General features: G+C 38.8%; 1 protein-coding gene across 1 annotated transcript in view; it reads left to right on the forward strand.

Annotated features, from left to right (window-relative positions):
* Positions 1–5,190: 5,190 nt before the first annotated feature.
* The window catches only part of LOC137654599 (L-fucono-1,5-lactonase-like), a 13,739-nt gene continuing 7,571 nt past the window's right edge, over positions 5,191–11,358 (forward strand). The window contains exons 1-4 of the mRNA XM_068388376.1: positions 5,191–5,315; positions 9,907–10,065; positions 10,227–10,303; positions 11,189–11,355. Coding sequence (XP_068244477.1) covers positions 5,276–5,315; positions 9,907–10,065; positions 10,227–10,303; positions 11,189–11,355 — 443 coding nt within the window. The 5' untranslated portion in view covers positions 5,191–5,275. The remainder of the gene's footprint in view (positions 5,316–9,906; positions 10,066–10,226; positions 10,304–11,188; positions 11,356–11,358) is intronic.

An 11,358-nucleotide genomic window follows, 5' to 3' on the forward strand; every position in this document is an offset into this window, starting at 1 on the left:
CTGCCTTCCTCCCTCGCCAAGGACTGCTGATAGACGTGCGTTGCAAATGACGAGTGGACCAGGGTATCTACCAGTTCCACCATCTCTAGAGTGAGCCCAGCCTTCCTAGGGTGTGCTCAGTCACTCCCCACAAATACGGCCGCCTGCTGCAGGAGTTCCTGGAGGTCTTCAAACTCGAGCTTCGCCAACTGAAGGGGATCCCTTCCCAGCATGGGATATTCCACCATATGTCAACAACTGGCCACCTAACCCACTGCAGGTTTGGACGCCTCCCAGCACAGAAGCTACAGGACGTCAAGTGCACCTTCCAGGATATATAGCACATGGTAATCTGCAAAAAGGTGTCTAGCCTGTGGGGCTCTCTGCTGCATAAGGTAAAAAAACCTGAAGGAAGCTGGAGGTCCTGTGGGGATTATAGATGTCTAAATCTGGCCACGACACCTGACCACTACCCATTGCGCAACATACAGGATCTCACCGGGGCCCTCCATGGGGCCACTATTTTCTACAAGATGTACCTCTTAAAGTCTTATTTCCAGGTCCCCGTGCACCCCGACAACATTCCAAAGATGGCCGTCATCACCCCCTTCAGGTCCTATGTCTTTTCCTACTTGACGTTCGGCCTGAGAAACGCTGGAGGGACCTTCCAGTGCCTAATGGACACAATTTAGGGGACCTTCCCTTCTGCGCCATCAACGTCGATGACATCCTTGTGTTCTCCAAGACAGAGGAGGAACACCTGGCGCACGTGAGGACAGTTCTGAAGCCACTACAGGAAAATGGCCTTGTGGTATGTTTCGTCAAATGTACGTGCAGGGCTTAGAAGGTGGAATTCCTGGGCCACGAACTCTCTAAAAGGGGTGTGCGCCCTATGATTTTGAAGGTGGAGTCCATAAACAAAATCTTGACGCCGACCTCCGTGAAGTCCCTTCAAGAATTCATCGGCATGGCAAACTACTACCGCAGGTTCCTGCCCAACGTCGCCAGCATGATGACCCCCTTTTCGACGTCCTGAAGGGGAAACCAAAGCAGCTATACTGGGGTACCACTCAACAAGAAGCCTTCGAGCAGACAAAGACTGCCCTCTGCAAGGCCACAACCCTGGACTATCAGGACCCCAGGGCCTCTTTGAGGTTGACTACGGACGCCAGCAACGTTGCATGCAGCGCTGTCCTGGAGCAGGTGATCAACAACGAGCCCCATCTACTCGTCTTCTTCAGCAGGACATTAAAACCACCTGAGACTCACCACAGCACTTTCAACCGCGAGCTTCTGGCAGTGTACCTCGTTGTCAGGCACTTCAAATACCTGCTAGAGGAAACCTCATTCATCATTCAGATGGACCACCAGCCTCTGATCCACGCCTTCACCAAGCCTGGGGACGCATGGTCTGCCCGACAGCAAACGACGCCTGGTGGCCATCTCCGAGTTTGGCTGCACTATCAGCTATGTTCCTGGGAAGAAAGAACCTGGTGGCTGAAGCTCTGTCAAGATTCAGCATCAACTCCATCCACATCGGGGTGGACTACGAGGACATCGCCCGGAACAAACAGCCGACTCCGCCAGAGCATATTCAAGGTCCTCCTCAACCTTCCTTCAGTGGGAGGACGTCAAGTTACATCGCAACGACCTCACACTGCTCTGCGATACCAGCCAAGGCCGCCCTCGACCTTTCATCCCACCGTCGAGACGATGGCTGGTATTTGACGTCATTCACGGTCTCTCGCACCCCTCGTCAAGAACTACCACCAAGCTGGTCTGGAATCAGGAAGGACTCACACGAGTGGGCACGTGAATGCACAGCCTGTCAGATCAGCAAGGTCGGCCGTTACACTGAGTCAGGAGATGGCAGTTTCCCTCAACCCAAGCGACGGTTTGGAGACATCCACATCGACATTGTGGGGCCTTACCACCCTCAGGCGACACCAGGTACCTCCTCACAATCATCAACTGTTCGACGAGGTGGCCGGAGGAGACTTCCATCACTGGAGCATCGACAGATGCCTGCCTCCATGCCCTTCTCTTCAGCTGGGTCAGCTGTTCGGGGTCCTGGACGACATGACGACCGACAGGGGACCTTCTTTCATCTCAGACTTGTGGGCATCCCTCACCCGCCTGATGGGGACTAACCTGCACAGCACGACGGCCTACAACCCCGCAACCAGCGGCATGGTCGAAAGAAGCCATCGGTCCTTGAAGGCGGCCTTAATGGCCCGATGCACAGACGAACATTGTGTCAAGCAACTTCCATGGGTCCTTCGTTGTCTTCGAATGACCCCGAAAGCAAACGACGATGCCTCTTCGGCAGAGAAAGTCTATGGGGGAGATGCTCGTGGTCCCTGGCGAGTTTTCCCCCTCCAATCCAGACACCGAAGATGGCACCCTCACCCAGCAGCGTGAAAGAGCAGGAAAATTCACGCCCTACCACAAAATGTACATAGACAGGACAAAGCACTTCAGGCCTTCTTCGCTGGACACCTGCCCCTATGTCTTCGGCCACCACTCCCACGCCCTTACAAAGGGTCCTATCGTGTGCTGGAGAGGACAAAGAAGGCATTAAGATCATGGTCCATGGAGCAGAAGACTGGCTGACCGTGGACAGATTAAAGCCTGCTCATACTGTAATGGGAGAATGTTACCCTTTTGGTATTTTGATTTTTTTTCTGTGAAATTGATTCATCATCCGACTCTAATATCTTTAAAATTATCTCTGTTAGTAATATTGATTATAAAAATCATTTAAAGAAAATTTATTTCATCAACGAATGCATGTAACATTATTGCCATTCCCTTCTTATGTGTCTCTCTCTATCTGATACGTGGTCTTGAGTCCTTCTTTTTTTTTTTTTTTTTAGTTTTGGCCATACTGGCATGAGAGAAACACGTAGGAGAAGCCGAATGGGCATGCTTCCCCGTCCATTAAAGATATTTGTTTTGGGTCATTAGAGAAGACATTGATGTATCCCTTTTCAAAGGTAAGACTTCGTTATAATCTAGAAGGTTATTATGAGGATAGGGAATATTATGTTATAGATAGAGAGGAAAAGCGATCAGAATAGATGCAGTGGCTTGCCAATGCCCGGTAAAGTTTGCATACACCCTCGTGGTCGTGTTGCATCATTTTACAAGACACCCTATTTATTCACTTAGAGTATGATACATGCTTTTCTTTAAAAAAAAAGGGGGGGGGATGTGAACATGTTAGTAACATTAAGACTTCCTCGTTTTCCTGAAAACCATATTAACTGTACGAAAAGTAATGGTTCCTTATATGTAAATTTATTTTCAATGCCAAGAGGGCGTCACGAAGTAGCCGACCTGTAGGACACCTCGGGACTCCCCCTTTCCCTCTCTCCCATGGAAAATTCCATTGTTTACGATCTTAGATTGGGCTATACAATTGTTACTGAGAGCCCATCATATTTTTCTTATCAATTGAATAGTTATATTTCCTTTGGAAAATAGTTTAGGCTATAAAAATTATTCAGTGTCGTTAGGTATATGAGTTAACCTATGTCCTCCTATACCCTCCCTAACCTAGACACAGTGGCCACAAAAACCTTCTATAGCCTAGCCTAGAATTGCCTATAAACCTTGAGTAGGGTATTTTTTAAAGAGGTTTGAGGAGGCCTAGCCTATGCTATATTGCGTTAAAGGGCATATTAGCCTAATTTACCTCGCTTAACCTTGAAAGATTTCCTTCGCCTCTTCACATATATTATTTGTTCTTTAGGAAAATTGAAAACTATTGTTTCATGTTATTGTAAAATTATTAAATAGAAGTGTTCTGTAATTTTGTTTTGAAACTGTTATTTTTTTTTCTTTGTTATTACAAAGCTTTTAGAGGTAGGCATTATTATTTGAAGAATAAGAAAATTAAATAACTGTAATAATTACAGGGAACCAGTCTTGGAGACCTGTGATCATGAATCAGTCTGGGAGATCTGTGATCTTGGACTCATTCTGGAAGATCAAATTATGGAACAGTGTACAACATTTTGAACAGAATAAAACTGGATAAGGATCACGTCTCTCTCTCTTACACGTCGAATGTCAAGTTCACTTTTGATGAATAACGAAAATTTATGTCAGGAGGAAAAGAAAAATCCACCGTGACAATACAGAAAGCAATGTTGATGTGCATGAGCAGCAAGGCTGGCGCCCACGAGTGCCTCCCCAGAACAAATAGAAGACACAAGAAGCCCGACCAGATGTGGTTTAAAGAAGCTACAACCAGCAGTCGAACCCTCTTGTTCTCCCCACCAGGGCAGCATCCTGCAACCGCGTATTGAGGATAACGGCCCTCCAATTCTAGTGTCCCGACGAAGGGGCCGCCTGCAACCTCCATTTCGCCACAGAGAGTAATATGTATATTTATGTTTTACCCATTTATTTCTTTCATAACAACCATTAAAATGTTCCCCTCTTAATAATTGTCTTAGGGGAGGGGGAGTAGTTGTAAAGACAAAATCCTACAATGCTTGTAGCGCTCTTTTCAGCATTGTACATATTCTCTGCAAATACTCTGTAAATATTGTTTATACATTTAGGCGCAGAATCATCTGCCCTTCATTTCCATGTAATGATGTCAAGCATGGGCTTTTATAATAATCATAATGTCACTGTCAGAAAACACACATGCCCTGCATTTTTCACCCGTTCGCAGTCCATCAGTCACCTCCCCAGCTGGTTGCTACATTGCCGTCCGCATAGGTCAATGTACTCTGCCCGTCTCAGAAATAAAGCATCACTTGGCTATGGTCTGTCTCTCGTACCTCATAATATATATATATATATATATATATATATATATATATATATATATATATATATATATATATATATATATATATATATATATATATATATATATATATATATATATATATATATATATATATATATATATAGTGTGTGTGCGTGTCACAATTTCATGATAGGATACCAAAAAAAAAATAGATATCTGTATAATCATTATTATACTGTATATAAAGTATCATGTTATCGATGTTAATGAAATTTCAGAGGTCTCAATTATTTTTTTGAATAAAAATTAATCGCAGCTGGGTGTTAATATAGTTCCAAACAAGGCCTACAAATCTTAAACTTCTGTAGAAAAACAACAGTTTTATCCATATGGGTTATGGTTTTATAGAATAAATGTAAATCGGCAACTCTGGTTCAGTTAGGGCTAGATGTTTACCACAACACTCAGTCGACTCCCGACACAGCTGATCAGTATCCCGTCTTGTGTGCTCATAGCAACTAAGTAAAGATGGTGAAGTGGACGGAAAATATTCTTGATTCACATTTCCGTGAGTTCTTAAATATGTCAGTTTGTTTCTATCAATAAGGTTAATTTGAATGCTGCAAGTAACTAGCTAAATAAGTCTCGTACAAAACTGTAGGCTACAATATCACTTAGGGGAAGTTTTAATCTACTGTGGTTTTTCATTTGGATACTTTGTTATATTTCAGAGCATGAAATAGTTTAATAACACTAATAAAAGATGAAGAAAATTTATGGTAGTTATTTTAATGACTTATAATTTCATAATGCGTTATTAAAAAAAATGAATCGTGTAGAGCACTCCCATTATCATTGGCTCGTGATATCGTACTGCAATAGTTTTATCATCGTGATAGCTGTGAATGTGAATTTAGAAAGTTCGTGTATATCATTAATTATTTGAAAGATTCACGTTTCTATTAGGCACTTGTTGGCACTCGTTTTATTGGTTTATGTTGGTAAATATAATTACTGTCTTTGATAGTTTCGTAACATTTTAGCATTGGCAGGTAGGTTAAGAAAGTTAAGGAAAACGATTTTTTTTTTTACCTAGCTTGGCTTACACATTCGTTTCATATCTTTCCATTGACTCGCACTTGTGTTGAATCTTGGAAAGAATTTCCAAATTAAGTAGGCCTAACACACGAACATCCCATAATCTTATTTAGAGAGCCTATAGACGATAAAGTACGGACCAATTTCTATTACGTAATGTGTATGTATTTATTTGCTGAATGCAATTACTGTAGCGTAGCAATGATGAATTAATTGTATAAAAACGAAATTATCCATATATCTATCCTCTAACCCTGAATCATTAAAAGTTTCGTACTTTACACACACACACACACACACACACACACACACACACACACATCTTTTCACTTAGCATGTGAAGTAATACATCGAGTATTCGATTGTTTTACAGACACATATAGTAAGTAAAATCAACAGGTCCGGCTTAGACGTCACAAGTGTCGTTCCTAAACCAAAGCAAGGCGTAACGATTGTGATTACTCTTACATTGAGGCAATTTCGTCTTTCTTTGTAAATTATCTTTGAAAATATTTATAAAAAAACGTGGCTATCCCCATAATAATATCGAACAGTATAAATCAAGCGTTCAACATTCATCTAGTAAGATAGTAACATTTAGAAACAAGGATACAACCAGTTATTAAAAGCTATAACTATTATGAGATGGGGGTTTTTTTGGTAGATTAATATGATTTCATTAAAAAAAAAAGATAATTAAATTCATAATAAAAATAGTTAGTAGATTAAATTCACCATCAGAAAAATTTTCATACAATTGCCAACTTCTGTCTAACTGGAGACGGAGACGAGAGCAGTTTACTGTCAAGGCCATGGGGACGCTCAAGGTTATCTGCACGAAAGAACGGTACATTATCATTGTGATTGGTCGTATTACATTCCAAAGTGCAACTTTTTTTTTTTTTAAACATGAAGCCATAAGCCCAAGGACCAACTTACAAAAGAAATGTTATTATCATAAAACAAATTGAGCACACACTGAAAACAAGGCAAAATATCATTGCTTATCCATTAATACAGTAGAATGTCCTTATCTGAGGAATTATAAACAGATAAAAAGTAAATGTAAGAATGACATGGATATACTGAAGTTATAAAAGATATAAATCGGTTAGATAAAATAAAAATTAGTACTACTAAGAACAGAAGTAAGCCTAGAATGATTTAATATCTTTTAAATCAAAGTAACATATCATGTGTTAAAAACCATCATCATTCATCAATACGCAACTGATAATGCATATTAATCAAAGTACGGGCACTCATATCTCATGCTATTGTCACTGTATTTCCTTCATGTTTTAGCTCTTCAACAAAAATCTCCCAAATGAGAGATTTTCAGTCAAATTATAACTTGTTTTATAGATACGATTACTTTCGATATAGAAATATGTAGTTGAATTAGACATAAGACGTCAAAAGTTTGTAGAAATTATGATATGGTCTAGGAGGGGAAGAAGACCGTGTTGGCATAAACCTAGATTCGTCGAAATAATGAACTACATGAGTTGCCATCGTTACATAATGTTCTGTGTCTGAAATTTTATTGATTTGAATTCTATATACCTTTTGGCATCTTCAGCATGTTCATTGCGATTGATGATTCCAACATATTTTCCTCTTCGGTCAGTTTGTTAGTCTCCCTTGCTTGTATTACACCATTTGATTTCATTATGCATGCCAGACAATTCTGTGTAGATTTTATCTGTTACTTTATCACACCGAAGTAGAAATCTGGCTATTTTTGTGTTATCTCTGAGCATCTTTTATCGCTGTGACTGGTACGAACGCATTTCTACCATTCCCTATCCAAGTAAGGAACCACACTAGTAAAATTGTCATGTTGTCTTATTGTTGTTTGATAGAAGAGAAGTTGTTCCCTTAGCTTTCATCTGTCGAGGGAGTAGCTATTTCAAAGGAATAATTGAGAGTAGAGTATGGACGAAAGACAAATAATACAACGAAGATGTTTATGTACATTTGAGAATGACTGTGGAAGGGACATTTATGGAAGTAAGATTGGTTACTGAAAAGGTTGAAGAATGGAACTGTAACCTACCTGTAATTAGATAGATCACGATGCTGCTGTGGTCGTGTGGTGGCTGGTAATCAAAAGGTTGACCAGGGTGCTAGAAGCATTTCTAGATAATGGAAAGGTTTCAAAATGAATGGTTTAACAGAATAATGTTGCATTATACAATTGCAAAGGTTTCATGCGTGACTTTAAAACTGTAGATCAATATCATTATCAGTGTAATTGTGAAGGTGTATGGCATGGCAGAGTAAAACGGGCAAGATATTAGATAGGAGAATATTTGTGTCGGTATAGAAAATTTAGAGGATCTAAAGATAAGTTGTTTGTTATTAAGCAGTTGTGTGAGATATTCTAGAGTAGATAGAACTGTTATCCAGTAGGTGAGTGCTGTACTTGGAACTGCATAATGCATGTGATAAGATTGTTACAGATATAATATGAAGGGTATTGAGGAAATATGTTGTACAAGGTAATTCATTGTGAGTTATGCTAACTTTTATGGTAAAAAACAGTACGTATTTCTAGAAAATGTAGAAATGATAATGTCTGGTTTAGGCTAAAGGTGCGTCTGAAGGAGATGAGCTCTGTTTCTCTGTGTGAATTTAAAGGAGACTGGAAAGTGTTTAAAAAATTTAGCGGGAACAATACTAATAATGGAGATACACAAACCCCCTTTGAGTGGGTTAAATTAGAGGTCTTTCTAAAATATTTTTACCATTTTAACCTCAAGCTGCGATCACACATTCCCGTATATTGGAAAGAAACACAGACGTTATGAAAATAAATAACTGTATGGCAAAATATCATGATTGCAGAAAAATATATATAATATACCAAAAAAAATATGCAATATACAAAACCAGAAGAAAGATAATAGAGGCAGAAAAAATTACAGAAAACCTACTCCTAATAAAAAAGATGACCAGTACATACAAGAAACCTACACCTTATGAACGAAAACCATAAATAATAAAGAAACTAACAAACAAATTTAAAAGTAAGAAGAAAAACAGACTATTGACTCTTCGTAGCTCCGTCCTGGTGTCACGGGAATATTTGAAGTGAAAACACCCCCATAACACCCCCCCCCCCCCCCCACCACCACCACCACCACCACCACATCCATGGAGAAGGTGGACGTCGCATACTGCGACAAATCCAGCTGTGATATTGGAAGGCCCTGACCTTATATTATTCATTGTCCATTATCATATTGACAAATTCGTATAATATATTTTATCAATTCTTCTCGTTTAAGTATTGGGTTTAAGCAACACCTTTCTGTGTTAAGTTTAACATTGATTACCTTCCGTAAGATATTTTAAATATTAATTTCGCAATTTTCTTATGACTTTTGTTATGCATTTACTTTTTTACCTACATGTAGGTTATTTTATTGTCCTGAAGTTTTAAATGTCATTACCTCATTCACTATCCATTTTCATATTACAAATTTTCTGCAATAGAAAAGGAGAGAAATGCTGACACGGAAAATGTTGTAAACAGTAAATGTGGGTGAAAAGATTGATGATTATTTTAATGTTTATTTCGACGTTCCAGATAACTAGAATAACCTTCCCTTATATGTATACCAGGTCACTTTCATTAACTGTTCTATAATCTGCAAGCCCTGAACCAAACCACTCTCTCCTCTATATATCTTACACTCAGGTCGAAAAAAACCATTGAGTGAATTGATTGCAATGTTTTCTTGTATCATTTATTCATCATATAAACACAGATTTAATTTTTTTCAATAGGTTATTCATTTGAAATAAAGTAAGTGAAATTGCAATTCTGAGTAGAAGAAAGAGCCGCTTTCCCTAATCTTAATACAAATTACCTGAGAAGCGTGAGTGCGAGGTTTTCAAAATTGCTGGTCCATTATGCCCCGAATTCCATATATCAATCAGCCTTACATAAAAAATTACTTAGGAAATTCTAGATTATCATCATCACTAATCGTATAGGAATCCCAAATTTCCCTTTCCATCGTAAATTGTTGACCAGTTAATGCTTCTTCCAGATATATGGGAACTGGAACGATTCCAGTACCCATGGCCGACTCCAGACATGGTAATCCACCGAAACCATCAAGTGAAAGATTTGCTGGCCGCTGCTTCAGAAACCCCAGTGAAGCAATTTGTCTTTGTACAATGTCTGAATGATTCTCCGGATGAAGCAAGTAAGAATTCTAGGGGTTTGCTAACTGCTAATATTCGGTAGGTTTTCGCCATGAATGTGTCAATTTTCTTTTTTCTATAAAGAGAATTATTACTTTTTTATGACGATGTGCGTTATTTTGGTAACATAATCAGATGGTGATATTCATGCTCCTTATTTCAGAATGGGTTATGAGCTTAGCGAAAGAAAATCCATCTATCAAAGGCATCGTGGCTGGTTTGGATCCATCTCGTTCACAGGTCAGAGTATGAGTTAATTCACTTTGCTTGGTAAGCGATTTTATTGAATTATTTAGGTTTAAGTTATTTCTTTTCACGTTGCTTTATGGTACTCGAGATTCTGCCAAAATCCTGTCTCTTTTCTAGAAAAACTTGTTTTGCCAATATTCAGTTGAAATCACTGGAAGAATTTTCACGCAGGTACCCATGTAAAACCTGTTAGATATTTAAATGCCACGTTCAATTAGTCTGATTAATAACCGATTCTTTCCCTTAATGGTTTAGCTACAGGCTTTTCTCCCTGGCCTTTTTTTTTTTTTTTTTTTTTTTTTTTTTTAGACTAGCTTAGCTAATGCTACATTAAAAGCTACAAGTTAAACATCCTGTCAAATCTCATATTAGAAATACGTATTTGTATGTAGACTGAAATCGATGGAGAAAGCGAATGTAGTTAATTGACAATAAGGCAAACATGTTTAAAACCGTGACATTACTTATTGGTTACTATTTTTTACATATCTTTACAATGGTAGAATAATGAAAATGTGTGTGTTCAGCTTTCTGACTTTTGTTAAATTTACTTGACCAAAGGTGGTTTTATGAGAATTTCATTATTATTCCAAATTTGCTGTGACCTCACGTATAATCATTCTAAGTCCAACTTAGTAAGGGTAAAAGCAGATTCCAATATTTATTAGCACATAGAATTGGGTTCTTTTTCCGCATTTACGGCAATGTTAGGATCAACTTTTGACAAATAATTACTCCTTACTCTTTTTGTAAATATTATACGTTCACGTTTCATGAAACATGTTATTATTTTGATGCAGTAGGTACTGTTAAAGAATATAAATTATATGATTTCATAAATACTAACTTAATTATCTTTGAACACAAATTAATCAGTTCGAGGAGCGTCTGAAGGCTCTGAAAAAGGACGTACCGATCCTAGTTGGCATACGGCACATAATGGACCTCGAGACCCACCAGGAGCAATTTCTTATGAGCGACGAAGTAGCTGCCAGCATGAAAGCTCTTGCGAGACAGAATCTAACATACGATCTTCTCCTCAGGTA

This window comes from Palaemon carinicauda, chromosome 15 (assembly GCF_036898095.1).
Source record: "Palaemon carinicauda isolate YSFRI2023 chromosome 15, ASM3689809v2, whole genome shotgun sequence".
Lineage (NCBI taxonomy): Eukaryota > Metazoa > Arthropoda > Malacostraca > Decapoda > Palaemonidae > Palaemon > Palaemon carinicauda.